General features: G+C 40.1%; 1 protein-coding gene across 2 annotated transcripts in view; it reads right to left on the bottom strand.

Moving 5' to 3' along the window:
* Positions 1-793: 793 nt before the first annotated feature.
* LOC124285988 (probable Na(+)/H(+) antiporter nhx-9) overlaps positions 794-19,620 on the bottom strand; it is a 72,278-nt gene continuing 53,451 nt past the window's right edge. Inside the window, exons 10-13 of one of the 2 annotated variants that reach the window (XM_046722301.1) lie at positions 9,507-9,717; positions 9,106-9,210; positions 3,502-8,354; positions 794-3,437 (exon numbers count right to left, since the gene is read on the bottom strand). In XM_046722301.1, coding sequence (XP_046578257.1) covers positions 7,537-8,354; positions 9,106-9,210; positions 9,507-9,717 — 1,134 coding nt within the window. In that variant the 3' untranslated portion in view covers positions 794-3,437; positions 3,502-7,536. The remainder of the gene's footprint in view (positions 3,438-3,501; positions 8,355-9,105; positions 9,211-9,506; positions 9,718-19,620) is intronic. The other variant, XM_046722302.1, reaches the window with a different exon arrangement.

The following is a 19,620-nucleotide window of genomic DNA, read 5'->3' as shown; positions in this document are numbered from 1 at the left end:
GGTACCTAGAAAGTGGGATGAAGCCTGGAGCAGGCAAACCTTAGTTCTTGAAAGTGTGAGCTTCAGAGTAGTGGTTGACAGTGAGAGCATGATGAGGAATGTTCCTATCAACTGACCAGAATTCAACAAGTCTGATTATTGTATGGCCACCTTTATATATTCTATCTGCACCACACACTATCAGACACAAAACAAAAAAGTTATGTCTTTATTCATGTGCCGTTTCTATATTATGTTCAGAAAGCTGTTTTTGTAAGTAAATTATGCATAAATGTGTTTCCACTAACATGTTGTTTGCTTACAGTTACTTTCCCGACATTTATCGATAATCAATCATTACTTACCAACAATTTTTTAACTCTATGTTCTATATCGATAACCAGACCTAGTACACGAGGGTCACCCTATAGTGTTTACTAACGATAGATCTGTGCTTGCTCCAGGAGGAGCAACTAACGGGATTGGGTGGTCAGGCTCGCTGACTTGGTTGACACATGTCATCGTATCCCAATTGTGTAGATCAATGTGCATGCTGTTGATCACTGGATTGTCTGGTCCAGACTTGATTATTTACAGACCACCGCCATATAGCTGGAATACTGCTGAGTGCGGCGGAAAATAAAACTCACTCACTCCAGGAGATGATTACAGCAAGTAGACAGATGGTTGCCCCGTATAATGTTGATTCATGGTCCGTCAACATCTGTTTACAATACTTGGAGCAAGGTAAAATGGAACCAGATTGCTGCGTTTGAAAAGCAATTAACTTAACATAAGAACATAAACACATAAGAATTGTTTCAAGTTGGTTTATTCCATACTTGGACTACAACACCCCTTCTCCCCACTGTTTGCCTCCGAAACCATGTACACTACCAGATGAAGACACCATTGCTCCATCCTTGTTGGTCACACTGTCACATCACCCTAAAGATTGTACCAACCTTGACGGTCACATGGCCCTTCACACTGTCACATCACCCTAAAGGTTGTATCAACCTTGACGGTCACACTACATTCAACATCTGCTGTATATGCACACATATAAAACACATGACATGTAAAATTCTTGAAACAAAGACATGCCTATGACTATTATCAGTTTTTGATCGAATAAAAAAAGAATCACAACAATTATTTCATCTCAATTAAGTCAGTCACCTTGGAATTAGTTAATCATTACAGATTAGTTTGTTCCTGGTACAGAATACCATCTTGACGTGTCCATGCTCCATTGATGTATTACAAGTACTGTGTCGACAGCACATTGTTGCCCATCATGCTCCCGTAGAGCAATATAACAGGTCATACTTTGGTAACTGCCTCCTGCCTCGTACACTCAGAAGGCATGTCTCTCATAATGCACAAGGTCGTGTTTGTAAAGGTTGCATAAAAGTAAACACGTAAATTACAATGGAATCTTTGGTAAACAGTCTTGCGTAAGCACTTCATTCTGGCGTCAGTGATTGTTAACGCATGAATAAGGCTGATGATGAAACAGGAAATGGGTTTGGGATGCTCACGAGTAAACTGCTTCTTCAGAACAAAATAAAAGAAGTATCCCAGCAATTTGCCTGAGCTCATCTAGTGTATCAAGGACAATAGAATGAATCTGGCATCATCAGGGATCGTAAAACATTACACCAGAGACTGTATACTTGCTACCATGGTAACAAATCTCTGATACCATCAGACTGGACTTACAATCTCTGGTAACATCAGACTAGACATACAATCTCTGGTAACATAAGAATGTTGCATACAAACTCTGTTAACATCAGCGGCCGCCAACAATGGCAGCCAACATCAGAGCCTATATACCATGCACAATATCTGGGAATATCAGAAGCCATATACAATGGCTGGCAATATCGGAGCCTATATATCATGCATAATCTCTGGCAATATCATACATCACACAATCTCTGGTAATATGATATGCTCTCATATACAACACAGTTTTGTAAATAAGGAAATGAATAACTGAATAAACCACTGTCCCACAACTGAGATCTACTGCAGCCTCTTTCAAGTGGATACCTTACACTTGCAGAAGCCTTCTGTGCTCAAGCAGATAAGATACGAAACTAACCTAAACATGACTGACAAACGACATGCATATCAGATGACACCGACATGTTGATGCCATGTTGCAGTACACAACAAAACAAACTAGGCACTACACAATAGATATCTGTTCAACAGAAACTGACCTTGGAGAGTAAATGGCTTATACCACACATCCATACATGGGGTAGTATAACATGGTACATAGAGGTGGACCTTCTTGGCATCTATACCACACATCCATACATGGGGTAGTATAACATGGTACATAGAGGTGGACCTTCTTGGCATCTATACCACACATCCATACATGGGGTAGTATAACATGGTACATAGAGGTGGACCTTCTTGGCATTTATACCACACATCCATACATGGGGTAGTATAACATGGTACATAGAGGTGGACCTTCTTGGCATTTATACCACACATCCATACATGGGGTAGTATAACATGGTACATAGAGGTGGACCTTCTTGGCATTTATACCACACATCCATACATGGGGTAGTATAACATGGTACATAGAGGTGGACCTTCTTGGCATCTATACCACACATCCATACATGGGGTAGTATAACATGGTACATAGAGGTGGACCTTCTTGGCATCTATACCACACATCCATACATGGGGTGTAGTATAACATGGTACGTAGAGGTGGAGCTTCTTGGCATTTATACCACACATCCATACATGGGGTAGTATAACATGGTACATAGAGGTGGACCTTCTTGGCATTTATACCACACATCCATACATGGGGTAGTATAACATTGTACATAGTGGTGGACCTTCTTGGTATTTATACCACACATCCATACATGGGGTAGTATAACATGGTACATAGAGGTGGACCTTCTTGGTATTTATACCACACATCCATACATGGGGTAGTATAACATGGTACATAGAGGTGGACCTTCTTGGCATTTATACCACACATCCATACATGGGGAAGCATAACATGGTACATAGAGGTGGACCTTCTTGGCATCTATACCACACATCCATACATGGGGTAGTATAACATGGTACATAGAGGTGGACCTTCTTGGCATTTATACCACACATCCATACATGGGGTAGTATAACATGGTACATAGAGGTGGACCTTCTTGGCATTTATACCACACATCCATACATGGGGTAGTATAACATGGTACATAGAGGTGGACCTTCTTGGCATTTATACCACACATCCATACATGGGGTAGTATAACATGGTACATAGAGGTGGACCTTCTTGACATTTATACCACACATCCATACATGGGGTAGTATAACATGGTACATAGAGGTGGACCTTCTTGGCATTTATACCACACATCCATACATGGGGTAGTATAACATGGTACATAGAGGTGGACCTTCTTGGCATTTATACCACACATCCATACATGGGGTAGCATAACATGGTACATAGAGGTGCACAAAATTGCAAAGGCCACACATGATCTGTAATACAGGAATTTCTGAAGGCTGTAATACAGGCATTTCTTAATAAAGAACACCCCATACAACTTTCAACAGCAAATATTATAACAATATTACTCTTTAAAACATTTCATTATTTCAGTTCTCTATAAAATTGAACAAAATGATAATACTCTGAGATGTTAATAATTTAGTGCATAATACATCTATTATCTAACACTGCTTTACATTACATACTGGTTAAGCAAAATGTACACATTTCATCATGAGGTGCAAGTACACAGTTCTCACACTGCCATTAGTCCCACTGTAAAGGGTGACCAACTGCTTCAGAGCACCTGCACTGCGACAGTGTTACATTAAGGCAGTACGAGTTATTGCATCGTAATAGTTGTAGTTCTTCTGCTGGTTTACTGCCAAGACAGCTTGACTGAAAAAATTCATACTATTTCCTTCAATACATAGATATACTGACTCCTACCTAGAATATCCGGTATGACTTCCGCCTGAATCCCCCCCCCCCAAAAAAAAAAAAATTTAACGATGAAAACCCCCAGAAACATACATGTATATGGTCAGCTAATATGATTTGAATTGAAGTAGGTTGTGTCCTATGTTCAGATGAAACTGCCAGCATATGTAAGCTGTTAAGGTTAGGTTAAGGGTTAGGGTTAGAGTTAGGGATAAGAGGGGATACGGGCGGAAATCTGTCCGAATATCCAGTGTATTATGTCGCCATTCTATTGTGATATATAACTTTGCCCATTCACAACCAAAGCTTCATTATAGAAGTGTCATAACCACCTGAGTTTCTGGTAGTACAACATCGTACTGATGGTATTGAAAACTTACTGGACAATTAAAAATCGCTTAGGATCGTAAGGTCATAATAGTGTGATCCAATCTCATGCATAATGACCCATGCCCTTAGCAACTGGAGCTAGAGCTGGAGCTAGTACTGGGGCTGCTCTGACTGGTTACCTATGTTGAGCTGTCTTGGAACACAAAGCTTGATTGCATCAACTGTAACTTGCATTGCGATGTGATGGACGACAACTTATCTGTCATGTAGTTTTCACCTACCACAAAAATACAACATCAAAACTGGCTGCGTAAATAAACCATTCTTCCAAAAAGAAACTAATGGCTGGTTCAGTTATAACTTTCTCATAAATGTTTAATGGTAAAAGTGTTATTTGTAAGAACAATCAATGTTAAAATGTCATTAAAATAAGAGATCTAGTTTTTAATCCCAGACATCAACTTTCATCATTTTAAAAATGTAACAAATATATTCATATACCTTGATCAGGGGAATTCTAACATACATCTATTGACCAACATCATGAACACACAGGGTCTGTTAGATCAACGTCCCATCAGACACAAGTAGCTTCCACAGCCAGTGGGAGCCTATGCCCTCCTTGAAAGGCAGCATGTGACCAACTCACACATTGTACTCTCATAGCGCAAGGCATGACAGCCAGGTTAACATTTTAAGCGGACAGAAGGAAGTCTTCCTATCTACTAAAACAGGTCATTGGAACAAGACACATCTGATAGTGCGAACTTATCGAAGAATGACTGGATATGGGTCAACTGTCATCTCAGGCAGAACACTAAAACAGTGCTTATGGTGGTTGTTGACTGAATTCCATATGGTGTAATGTTAATCATGACATTAACTGGTCATGAAATCAATGTGAATGCCAACACCAAGCTTGAATATCAAGTAGTTAATGAAATCACAGACAACATTTTCATTTCAGACGAAATAATAATCACATCAATTTTATGGACTCCAGGCTATGGAACATCGTCCTGCTGTCAACTGAGATTTGCGTCTCACCATACAGAGATGGAAACTAACATTTGTACCCTATCATATAATCTGAGCTTAAGGTAACAGCTGGTCATTTGGTCTAAGGCTGCATCTTGTCTACATCCACCTTTGCATAGATGTAGTTATTTTGAATGCTTTTGTATCAACTGTTGCTTTGGACAGATTCTGTGGGAAGAAGACTGTGTTGTCTACAAGAGAGGGAAATGTCTTATAACTTGGTTACCTGCCACCAATTTATTTTTTGTCCCAAATAGTGTGTGAACACAGAGGACACATATCAAAATCACAAACATGATAAATACGTCAATACACAGTTATAGAAACCCAAATGTCTTTTTTTGCTGACAAACACTACTGAAACAGATCATACCATAGTTAAACAACATTAAGAAACATACTCTCATTGTTAATGTTTGTTCAGAAACTTATCACAACTTTAATATCTAGTGAACTTACAAAATGTTTGATTAAATTAAACATCACAATTAAAAATTCTAAAATAACGTAAGTAAGAATAAGAATTAATGAAACATATTTCAATTCAAATGTAAAAATTTCATCATAGTTATCATGTTAAAACACCCAAGTCATAAAATGCATATTTATTCAGCTAAAGCAAAATGAAACCACTGCAATGCAACGTATCACATGGTCGTCTTTGTTCCAGTATATAACAGTTAAATAAAAAGTAGCAACAAATGAAGAGCCTGCTCTATGGACAATCACCATCAGGGAGTAGCTGTGTACAGGAGACTGTGCTATAATTGCCGTATCTCATGTCCATCTCCTGTCATTGCCTGCAGCTTCTGGCTGACACAAAGGGAGATAACCATGAAATATAGCAGGGACAAAAGATGTACTATTATCATATGCTTTGTTTGTCCCCAGCAAAAGGCGCCTGATTTATGGTCAAAATCTGAAGTTTTAGGTGAAGCTGTTGCCACGGTATTTCAATACAGAGCATAGTTTTCACAACAATGAAGACTTGAAAACAAGTTTACTTTTTGTAAATTGATGTGATTTCTATAATGGATGGAATTATCTTGATGTAATAAGCATATGATAAATAAAGACTCTATGCTGGTGATGAATATGGATACATTGTCCACAATTAGCAAAAAGGAATATGTTTCAAAACAAAAGTTTACTGTTTACCAATGCAAGTGCAGTCTCCACTTACAAATATCAATGACAGAGCAGCACTTCAACAGAATATCCAGATCAACAGTTCCAACTATCTAATGATTTGGAAATACCACGAAGATCCTTGCAAATTAAATTATTTGTTAAATTGAATATCTTTCAAGTCTTTTCATAACTTGTATTGTCATATGACACAATTTAGTCTGAACAAGTTGTAAAAAGAATACTGGTGACATCCCTGGATGTAGGAGTGCTGTGGTAGCCATCTTGATATCTGCAGAGACTGAGCTCAGTTACATGTTGGTTATGTATATTTTCAAAAGAGAGAATATTTAATACCTGAGGGCAAGAACAAATAAATATGTACCTGATTTAATTCTTCTTCACTTCTGTCTAAAGAAAAAGGTATGAACATTATCAGTTAATGCATAAAATGAATTATTGAGCATTTAAAGTGCACGAATGTCAGAGATGGCAAGGTAACTATGTCAACTGAATGTGATTAGATAATTTCTTGCATGAAATAAATAGTATATACAAATGAAGCAAACAAGTCATGGCATATCAAGTGTTGGAACAACAATATAGGAAATATAACATTGTTTTTATTTGCTTAAACCAAATTTGATCTCACAGACATGGTCAAGATTAACTGGCAAGAGTTGTCTCCCCTGAACAATATGCCCCCATGTCCATACTCTAAAATTGCCTGGTTTTCAATCATGATATTTTGCTTCTTGAATTTATTCAGCATTTGGAATGGAATTTGTTTTAAAAGAGGTCAAATTTCAAGGGGTGTACAATAAATATGATTAAAACTGACTGTACAAATATTTACAAACGCATTGAACATAAAATGTTGTATACATTACAATGCTGCATCTTTGGGATGGGGGGAAAGGAGTCATCTATAAATAGCATAATCATTTGCATGAGAAACATGAATCAATGTGACTTATTGTTGTCATGGCAACATGTATAATATCACACCAAGGAAACTGCAAAGGCACAGAAAGGACGTAGAAATTTCCTAGATTCAACTGTCATTATAAATACGTCATTTCAATATCCGACTCTTCTCCAGAATCAATCTCAAATCCATTGGTAGCACATTCATGATTGCTAAAATTAACTTGTATGCCGTCATATTCTTCCGGTTCGGAATCGTCAGTGTGTTGCAGCCATTCCGAAACACGAGATTTCACATCTTGTTGGTATGAAACTTCGTCAAAAATAATCTCTGCTTCAGATGGGCATTTTCTATACACATTGCCGTCTTGCATTTCGATTGGCTGCCAGTGTTTTGGGGACTGGGGTGAAGAAGCTTTCCCTGGCAGGGACAGAGATTTGCGGATCTGTGGAGGCCGATGGAGATGACCCGGAATGATGACGTGGTGCGGAGGTGGAAACACGGAATGTGCAGAGTGGAGCAAGTTGTTTGTCTTGTCGCCATTCTGTATGGAGATTGGTGACGCGATCGGCTCCTCCTCCCCTCCTAAATCCCAGGGATTGGGATTTTTAATGTCCGCCGCAGCCACGATTGGGCTCTCACCTTTCACCTCCACCTTTTGGCTAACATTTGCCTGGAAGATTTCAAATACAGATGGTGTGTGTGTTTGTTCGGGGGGTGCAGTAAGCGTAGTCTGTGGTGACACATATGGCGACCCAGATTCCAGAAGATTGTGGTAAGATGGATTGCTCACCCAAGATGGTGCCTCTGACATGAGAGGCTTTTCATCATCGGCCATGATTAGCGTGGTGAGGCTCGGCACAATGTCGTCTGTAGAGATTCGTTTCCATGGCAATGTTCTCTCTGCTGCAGTCTCCTCAACAGGAACCTTCTGGTCTGTGTCGAGCATTGGTGCTGGAAAAAAGGGAAAATAAACCAGTTCATGAAACAGAACACTTATTGGCATTAATAATGCTAAGACATGAAGTGAACGAACCCATCACAATACACCTCTTTTAGCGGTTGTTTTCCTAGCTTCCCATTGATGGAAACATTTGTATGTAATTACATTGAAACATTGTTCATAGGTCATCATCACTCAGCTGTATAATTGAGGACTACAGTGTTAAACAACTGACAAACACCCATCTGATGATTCAGCCTATACACATTGGCCTAATTGAGTCATTCAACCTTAATGAAGCATCTCCATTATTCAGCCTATACACAGTAAACCTTATCAACATAAACATTGGTTCAACAGTTCAGCAACTGCTACATGAATCAGCTACATAACATGGCTCCATGCGCCATCTCCCATTCAATAGCTCTATTAATCTGCTATATACACTGCTTCATGAGTGTAATGTACAATGACTCCATGGTTCAAGTATATACAATGACTCCATGGTTCAAATATATACAATGGCTCCATGGTTCAAGTATATACAATGGCTCCATGATTCAAGTATAAACAATGGCTCCATGGTTCAAGTATATACAATGGCTCCATGATTCAAGTATAAACAATGGCTCCTGGATTCAAGCATATAAATGGCTCCATGGTTCAATTATATACAATGGCTCCATGGTATAAATATGTACAGTGGCTCAAGTATATACAATGGCTCCATGGTTCAAGTATGTACAATGGCTCCAGACTTACACATGTCGCCTTCCAGGTTTGAGGAGGACCCAACTGAGAAGACAACTTTGTTGCTTGTGGTGGACTCCTGGGCAGGCATCAAACTGTTGGTGAATTGATCCACTGCTGAAACACACGACAGTTATTAAACATCCATTGGGAGTGAGTGAGTGCGTGACTTGACACTTTGCTTTTAGTAATATTACTATTATGGATGGAGTGAGTGAGTTTAGTTTTACACCGCTTTTAGCAATATTCCAGCATTATCACGACAGGGGGACACCAGAAATAGGCTTCACATGTTGTACTCATGTGGGGAATCGATCCTGGGTTATCCATATAACCATTAGTTTACTCCACACCCCTTAACATGGACCGAAAAATGTCATAAAATGGCAAATGGGTTGGTGTGAACTGTTTACCTGGCTGTTCTGAGTTGGATTTTGTATCATTACTGAAGGTGACCACTTTGACGCTCTGAGGTTCTACCATGCTGGGAGTGCCATTTTGGGGAGTTCCTCTGCGAGTCTTGTAGGCCTGGCTGATGAGGCGACGAAGTTGGTAGCGTTCCTTGTGCCGAAACGGAGGATGATTGCGGACTTCTGCTAGTGAATACTTCTTATCTTTTACCCACTGTAAGAAAACAAGCAATAACTTGAAAAACTGACATGATAGCAGTTGGCAACATAAAGAAATATATGCATGTTACCTGAAGCTGTAATATATATGACGGCAAAATATCTTGACCCATTTTCTTAAAAGAAAATCTGTGCAGTTGTAAGAACTGCAAGAACCAAGCCAGAAGGTCACTACCTTCAAGAGATTCATAACTATTCCTCAATTCAGTGAGATCACTGGTGTAATAAGGTCTGGGCTAACTAAACTGATCCAAACAAACAAAGTCTGAACTAAACACACCACATCTAACAAGGTCTAAACTAAAGAGGTCCAACAGACAAGGTCCAGACAGAAGAGGACAAAACCAACATGGTCCAAAATGAAGAGGTCCCACCAACAAGTTCCAGATAGATGAGGTCACAGCTAGAAAGGTCTGGCTAAAGTGATACCAGCTATCAAGATGTGGACTGAAGAGGACCAACCAACAAGGTCCAGGCAGAAGAATACAAACCAACACGGTCCAGACTGAAGAGGTCCAACTAACAAGGTCCAAACAGAAGATGACAAATCAACACAGTCCAGACTGAAGAGGACCAACTAACACGGTCCAAACAGAAGAATACAAACCAACACGGTCCAGACTGAAGAGGCCCAACTAACACGGTCCAAACAGAAGATGACAAACCACCACGGTCCAGACTGAAGAGGCCCAACTAACAAGGTCCAAACAGAAGAATACAAACCAACACGGTCCAGACTGAAGAGGACCAACTAACAAGGTCCAAACAGAAGATGACAAACCAACACGGTCCAGACTGAAGAGGACCAACTAACAAGGTCCAAACAGAAGATGACAAACCAACACGGTCCAGACTGAAGAGGACCAACTAACAAGGTCCAAACAGAAGATGACAAACCAACACGGTCCAGACTGAAGAGGTCCAACTAACAAGGTCCAAACAGAAGATGACAAACCAACACGGTCCAGACTGAAGAGGACCAACTAACAAGGTCCAAACAGAAGATGACAAACCAACACGGTCCAGACTGAAGAGGTCCAACTAACAAGGTCCAAACAGAAGATGACAAACCAACACGGTCCAGACTGAAGAGGACCAACTAACAAGGTCCAAACAGAAGATGACAAACCAACACGGTCCAGGTCAAACCAACACGGTCATGACAGAAGAGGACAAAAGATCCAGGAAGAGGACCAACTAACCAGAAGATGACAAACCAACACGGTCCAGACTGAAGAGGACCAACTAACAAGGTCCAAACAGAAGATGACAAACCAACACGGTCCAGACTGAAGAGGACCAACTAACAAGGTCCAAACAGAAGAATACAAACCAACACGGTCCAGACTGAAGAGGACCAACTAACAAGGTCCAAACAGAAGATGACAAACCAACACGGTCCAGACGGAAGAATACAAACCAACACGGTCATGACAGAAGAGGACAAACAACACGGTCCAGACAAAAGATGACAAACTAACACCGTTCAGATAGCAGAGGTCACAGCTAATAAGGTCTGGTCTAAAGTGATACCAACTAACAAGATATGGACTAAAGAGGTCCAGCTGACAATGCTTAGACAGAAGAGGTCCAACTGACAAGGTCCAGACAAAGGAGGTCACAGCTAAAAAGGTCTAGGCTAAAGTGATACCAGCTAATAAGGTACGGATGGACTAAAGAAGTCTCACTGACAGTCCACTCAAAAGAGGTCAGAACATCAATGTTTGGACTTAAGTGGTCACAGATAACAAGAAGAGTTTTGACTTAAGTGGTCACAGATAACAAGATCTGGAGAAATTGGGTCTAACCACCAACTTCCAAACTGAAGACATCCCAGCTAGGACGTTCAAACAAGAGGGGTCTCTTCGACAAGGTCAGGACTACAGTGATCTAAATGACAAGGTCTGGGCAAAATAGATCTTAGTGAATAAGTCAGAAAATTCAAGGTCTAGCTTTGACAAGGTCCAGACCATAAAGGCCTAACTGACAAGGTTAGGACTATAGAGGAGTAAATGACAAGGACCAGGCAAAACAGATTTTCTTAAACAAATAATTTTCCTCCAAAAACAATCATGAGACGACTAATGAAACCATTTATAATCACAAGTTATACAGATTCATATTAGATGGAAGAGGTTATGGCCCTACCCTGCTTTTGTCACTAGTCAAGCCAGCAAAAGGCTTAACACGTTCAATCTGTTTGTGCTACCCCCAAACCCCTACAAGACAGATGTGACAATGACTTACACAAACACTGCTTTCCTCCCACTGATTAAATTTTTCCTACACGAAGGAGTTCGCAGACACAAGGACGTCACCCACGTGGTAAATAAGGAACATAGCAAAGCGTGACAAAATGACACATCACCACTTCAAACCTTACTGTTTGGGATTGATTACAAAGCATAATGTGATCCAGCATCACAGTTCTTCATCACATCAGCATGTTGAAGTAATCAAGGTTACTAGTCAGTAAACCTCAATGCAAACAACCTGAGCACAGTGATACTGACCTACCTCAATCACATATCCACTGATGCCCAGATTACAGCAGGGTAGATTTGTGGTCTCTGGGCAATACTTATATCCACATTCCTTCAATTGATTTGTGTACCACTCTCCCAGCATCTGTTCAAGCTAATAATACACTGTTTGGCAGGAGTGCAAGAAATCTACATTGTTTCTTGTGTAAGGATTCTTGTGACGTCAATTATATCACCGAGGTCCTTCACTGCTATGTTTACGACAAACTTAACAGTTTTGTTTACCTCCTGGTAACTGTCAACCTTGGGAAATCATGACTTGGGTGTTACACTGCTATAATCAGGGATGAAGCCTCTACTTTCAGAGGTATAATCCCATCTTTTAGTGGTATAGATGCTACTTTCAAGGGAATAGTCCCATCTCATAGTGGTATAGTTGCTACTTTCAAGGGAATAGTCCCATCTTTTAGTGATATAGATGCTACTTTCAAGGGAATAGTCCCATCTCTTAGTGGTATAGATACTACTTTCAAGGGAATAGTCCCATCTTTTAGTGGTATAGATTCTACTTTCAAGGGAATAGTCCCATCTCATAGTGGTATAGATGCTACTTTCAAGGGAATAGTCCCATCTCTTAGTGGTATAGATGCTACTTTCAAGGAAATAATCCCATCTTTTAGTGGTAAAGATGCTACTTTCAAGGGAATAGTCCCATCTCATAGTGGTAGAGTTGCTACTTTCAAGGTATAGTCCCATCTCATAGTGGTATAGTTGCTACTTTCTAAAGTATACTCACATCTCTTGGTGGTATAGTTTCTACTTTCTAGAGTATAGTCACATCTTTTAGTGGTAGAGTTGCTACTTTCAAGGGAATAGTCCCATCTCATAGGGGTATAGATGCTACTTTCAAGGGAATAGTCCTATCTCTTGGTGGTATAGTTGCTACTTTCTAAAGTATACTCACATCTCTTGGTGGTATAGTTTCTACTTTCTAGAGTATAGTCACATCTTTTAGTGGTAGAGTTGCTACTTTCAAGGGAATAGTCCCATCTCATAGTGGTATAGATGCTACTTTCAAGGGAATAGTCCTATCTCTTGGTGGTATAGTTTCTACTTTGTAGAGTATAGTCACATTTTTAAGTGGTATAGTTACTACTTTCAAGGGAATAGTCCCATCTTTTAGTGGTATAGTTGCTACTTTCAAGGGAATAGTCCCATCTTTTAGTGGTATAGATGCTACTTTCAAGGGAATAGTCCTATCTCTTAGAGGTATAGTAGCTAGTTTCTAAGGTATAGTCACATCTCTTGGTGGTATAGTAGCTACTTTCAAGGGTATTATCATGTCTCTATGGGGTAAAGTACCTAGTCTGAGCTGTTACTTTCAAGTTTATAGTCACTACTCTCACTGGAATAGTTGCTACTCTCAAGGGAATAGTCATTACTCGACTGACTGAGTGACTGAGTTTTGGTTTTACGCCGCTTTTAGCAATATTCCAGCAACATCACGGCGGGGGACACCAGAAATGGGCTTCACACATTATACCCATGTGGGGATTCGAACCCGGGTCCACGGCGTGACGAGCCAACGCTTTAACCACTAGGCTACCCCACCGCCCCCATTACTCGAAGGGGGTATAGTGACTACAATGTGTATAGAATATACCAAGTAAATCAGCACTAAATTTTCTTTCGCAGCTTAACACAACGAATGCCATGTCAGGTTACAGGCTGATCCACAATCAGTTCTGTGAAACTGCCTGATTACTGCTAACCCTCGAAACAGTTTGTCGCCCTTTAATGTCCCCTGTTGTCAACCCCCCAGTGATGTCAGTTTCCCTGTGTGTGACCAGCTGGTACCTGTCAGGAGATAATAGTGGCATCCTTCATCCTGTGGGTCCCTATCCCTCCTGTTGTTAGGCAATGTCAACCCCTCACCAATGTCAGTACCTGTCAGGAGATAATAGTGGCACCCTTCATCCTGTGGGTCCCTATCCCTCCTGTTGTTAGCCAATGTCAACCTCTCACCAATGTCAGTACCTGTCAGGGGATAGTAGTGGGGCTGAAGGGGGTCGTTGTCAGCACAGGTTCTACAGATATGTACCCCAGGTACGTTTCTGTATACACATATGTACCCTAAACAAAGTCAAAATACAGAAACATACCTGGTACCCTAAAAGGCGGACAAGTCCATATTCCGCAATCCAAAACCGAAACCGCATAAAGTTGTTCCCGTTCAACTGATTCCGAGTGGTATTCATATGCATCGAAATATCCGTTACTGTGTATTCTCATTACTTACATGACGCAATCAAATGTATCTAATACAACAGCATGACAGTTCTGATCAAGAATACGACACAATGGGAATGGAATCGTCCTAGGGTACGTTTCTGTATTCTCATTATGGCCAGGGTACATATCTGTGTACAGAAACGTACCTATGGTACATATCTGTAGTACCCGTGCCGACAACGACCCCTTCAGCAGTAGTGGGAGTCAGCATGTGCTGAAAGGACAAAGGAATTCCTTCCACCACATGCTGGATTCTCATAACCCACAACTGCACTGTGACTTCTACAAATGCACTGTGTCTACCAGCAGCTTCAACCTGGTCTCCAGGTATATAGGGGCCATTTCATTAACAGTCAAAACAGAGACTATATCGGTATATGGTCTCTGGTCAAAACTACTAGCCTTGTTTCAGAAATTCGGGCACATTGGACACTGTAAAGATTGTTGGTTATACAAGTACATTTCACGTCACATCCAGGGCCCTCTGGCAATCAAAAGCACTGCATTCTACAGATGTTTCAGAAATTCGGGCACATTGGACACTGTAAAGATTGTTGTTTATACAAGAACTTCTCAGCATTCAAGTCAGCCTCAACCTGGTCTCCAGGTACATAAGGGCTATTTCATTAACTGTCAAAACTACCAGCCTTGTTTCAGAAATTGAGCACATTGGACACTGTCAAAACTACTAGCCTTGTCTTCTTTGATGGGCATTTTAGTTGAGTCGATGAAGATTGATGACAATTTTTATGGATATACAACTTTTTTTATTCTGTGGAGGCGACCTTTCGACATAGATTCACTTGCTTGACAACGACATTCGAATCTATGTCGAAACGTTGCCTCCACAGAATATAAGAAGTTGTATATCCATAAAAATTGTCATCATTCTACTAACCTTGTTTCAGAAATTCGGGCACATTGGACACTGTAAAGATTGTTGTTTATACAAGTACTTCTAAGGTCACACACAGGGCCCTCTGGTAGTCAAAAGCACTGCATTCTACAGAGACATGTAAGACATACATACCCACCCACTCAGTGCCACTAAACAGTGAACCAGGGCTTATGCAAGAATCCCGTCCAGGACATCTGGTGTGGACAACCTGACACTCAAGTGGGAGGGCAAAGGGCAACACCAGATAGGACTGACTGTCGCTCCTTCATAGGAAATTTCCCTTCCTAGAACTACCACCACACATTATCAGCAACAGTAAACAAGAGTATGCTATTTAAGTATTTGATAAGCTTTTACAACGACAATGTGAAAAGACCATTTTTTGTGTTCTCAAGTGAACTTGCAGGAAAACCAAATTCATTTTCCTCCATTAGTTTTAAAAAGTGTTATTTTGAGTTCAGATTTTTTAATTTAAATTTCTGTGCAAATACAAACAACTGAAAGGGTTTATATAATTTAAACCACAATACATCAATGCAAGCCCAGGACCATGGACAAAAACAACACAGTTGAGTACAATAAAAACTGGTATATACCAAGATTATATCATTACAAGCCCCAAAAATATGGACACAAACAATGTGGCTGTTTTATATAAAATCCTATTCTAAACTTCAAAGGTTTTGTAGTAAAGGATGAGCACATCATTTCATAAACATATCCTCCAAATTGTTCATAAGTATTTTTGTTCAGTATATATAACAGTATGATATAATTACACGTATACTCCAATGCCTTGTTTCTTTGCAGAACTTGATCTGCTTCACGTGCTCAGCATGTGGGAATCACTGATCCTCCTGGAAGTGTGACGTCTTTGCCAATCAATAACACAAGCCACTGCAACCACCTGGTGCAAAAAGTGTGTGTGACCTTCACAGGCCACGTGGTGACCTCACAGTGCCAGCCTCTCAGTTCAAGCAGTAAGTAGTGTCTCACACTTATTTTTAAAGAAAATTCACATCAAATTCCAAAGAGAACCAGTGTACCATCTTTGAAAAGAAAATGGCCATTCTGACAATAGCCCTGTGAACATATAGAAAATACAACATGAAATGTTCACACAGAAATATTAATATAATTTTAGATATTTGGCATTAATCAATCATTTTAGATCAGCTGAAAAATCATTAACAAACCATTTTTGTGTGACCACAGCAGACTAAAACACCAAAAAACAGGACAGTATATGATGGGTTTCTTCAAGTTTCAAGCATGTAGACTGGTTGGGAAGTTCTTGACGATTCGATTCCTAATCAATCTGTCAGGGATGCTGAGGTAAGATTTATAACACCCTCCCAAGAACTAATTAATCTCAATCATCATCCTAAAAGGACACATAGCATAATGAATTATTGGGAAAGCGTATCATCCATAACACAGACAAAACTTGGATCAAGCTGATTATGCAATGATCCCATAATAAACATTACAAGTCTATTCTTCAAACAGTGATTGTCTGTGTGAACTAGAACTATTTCACCTTTTGAGAAATATCTTCACCATAATGGATAAATATTACTGGCAAATGCAAAAACCTTAAAAATAGAAAAAGAAATGCTGTACCCTGCTATCATGTAGCACAAAATAGTTTTGAGGGGCCAACTCAGAATGCTGATGGTTGTGTAAAATGACTATGTTTACTGATTATATTCAGGCTGACAAGACTCGCATGTAAGTTTTATCTCTGGATAAATTCATTGAAATATGCCACAAAAAAAGACTGACAGAAACAATGAAACATCTCAATCTAGAGAGACCAACAAAATACTCAAGCTGAGACTTCAAGGAAAATCAATGTAACTGCCAAATAGCTGGATCTTGAGAGAGGAAGATATACCAGCCAAGTGAACAAGGAGCATATAAACTGTGTGTCTCTGGAGAGGATAAACATAAAGATGATGTGCTCCTCAAATGTTCTAAGATTATCATATCCAGTTCCAAATTGAACTCGATCAGTGATACTATCACAGCTTTAAATCTCCTACTGATCCAGCTCACCTAGCTATTTTGCCCTTACAACAAATGTAGTGCATAAACAGCATGCATGAAATGTATGAAGGTGCTAGTTATGTAGGTTCCACCACGGTGCTATTTACTGAGCTACTGCTTTATTTCTGACATTGTGTCTCATCACCATCACTGTATAACAGGTGGTATATTACTTTTAACTGCCACGATGTATAATATACAATCTCTAGTTGGTGTGTAAGTACAATATTCTTTATCTTTGTCTTTAACCACCATCACCATAAACAAATCAGCATAAGATCTCCAGTGAGAGCCAGCAACAGTCTCAATATGTTTAGAAAACATTCTCCTGTTGAATAAATATGAAACACACACAAGCTGGCAAAAGTGAAAAGGTGAAGTCCTTAAGACAAAACAGAAAAGAAAATCGGTGGTTAAAAAGGTCATTAAAAAGTCGGTCACTGACCCAGTGCCCCATCCTCACCCTTGGCTAGCCATGTTCTCAGCTTGCCTTTAACAAATAAATACAAACTTGGCTTGAGTTTGAAACTGGGTCAGTGGCAGTCTGGCCCTTGTGTCAATAGCTGGAACTGCAGACTGCACCCTGGAACCTGCTGATGAACACTGGGACTCCTTATCCACTGGAGACACGACACCACTACGTGTGACATCTCACACTGTGTAGCTTCACACACATCTGGTGAACACTGAGCCTTGACAACACCTTGCAAACACATGGCCTTGACAACATCTGGTGAGCACAAGGCCCTGACAACATCTGGTGAACACAAGGCCTTGACAACATCTGGTGAGCACAAGGCCCTGACAACATCTGGTGAACACAAGGCCTTGACAACATCTGGTGAGCACAAGGCCTTGACAACATCTGGTGAACACAAGGCCTTGACAATATTAGGTGAGCACAAGATCTTGACCACACTAGATAAGCGCAAGGCTTTGACAACACCTTACAAACACATGGCCTTGACAACATCTGGTGAGCACAAGGCCTTGACAACATCTGGTGAACACTGAGCCTTGACAACATCTGGTGAACACAAGGCCTTGACAACACTTTGCAAATTCATGGCCTTGACAACATCTGATGAACATAAGTCATTGACAACATCTGGTGAACACAAGTCCTTGACAACATCTGGTAAACAAATGGCCTTGACAACATCGGGTGAGCACAAGGACTTGACCACACTAGTTCAGCACAAGGCCTTTACCACACAGGTGAGTTCACCACAAGGCCTCAGCACACCCTTTACTACACTGGTTCAGCACAAGGCCTTTACCAGACTAGGTGAGCACAAGGCCTTGACTACACTAGGTGACACCTAATACTATATTACATTACACAGTCAAGGGTCTTCTCGGTGACTAGTGTACAGTTCTCTTGACCTTTGATGGGAATTCTCACATCAGCTGAATAAATCAGTCAGCACAAACAAATACCCTTACAGCGGAGTCAAGAGAAACCCTTCAGTACTGTACCACAGTGTTATGTATCCCACTAACTCAGTTGTTGGTGAAGTCATGTTAGGTTGTAAGTGGTTAGGTGAGACACTGGGTGTACACTGCGGGTATCAATGTTCTTCTTGTGATTACTCTACTATTGGTATATTACTAATACAAGGTCACATTAATGACGGTCTGTTATTTCAAACCATACAAAAAATCCACTTGTTTTGGTGACCAAGGCAGCCAGTCTCCTTATTTCTACAGATAAAGGAATCAGAAAATATAAAAGTTTCTTGGGCATACAACTTCATCCATCATACCAGTCAATAGTTATGCCAATAAGAATTAGTTTAAAAGTTCATGATTCATGGAATGCATACTTTGTTGTAAATAAGTTGCTTTTGTGTGAAAAGCATAAAAGGTTTTCTTTTGAGGTATTAATTTTAGTAGGTTTTATATACTTTAGAGCTTTGGTACTTAAGAGGTTTAATACTCAGAGGTCTAAACCTGTTATGGTTTGATAATTCAGAGCAAACGATGACACTGGCGTAACCTGGGAATTGTGTTTCATATCTATTTGTGTTAACCAACTTGTCTTACTTTTCGAAGAGACGGAGTACAGATCTTGCTCATAAGTGTGAGGCAGCTGCCCCTATCTGACCTATCCTGTATAACAGGGAATCTCACTCAAAGTGAGATCCAGCTGTTTCAATCTGACTACTCTAGATGA

Source organism: Haliotis rubra, unplaced genomic scaffold (assembly GCF_003918875.1).
Source record: "Haliotis rubra isolate DU_JTF1 unplaced genomic scaffold, ASM391887v1 Scf372, whole genome shotgun sequence".
NCBI classification, from domain to species: domain Eukaryota; kingdom Metazoa; phylum Mollusca; class Gastropoda; order Lepetellida; family Haliotidae; genus Haliotis; species Haliotis rubra.
This window is presented reverse-complemented; position numbering and strand designations above follow the sequence as displayed.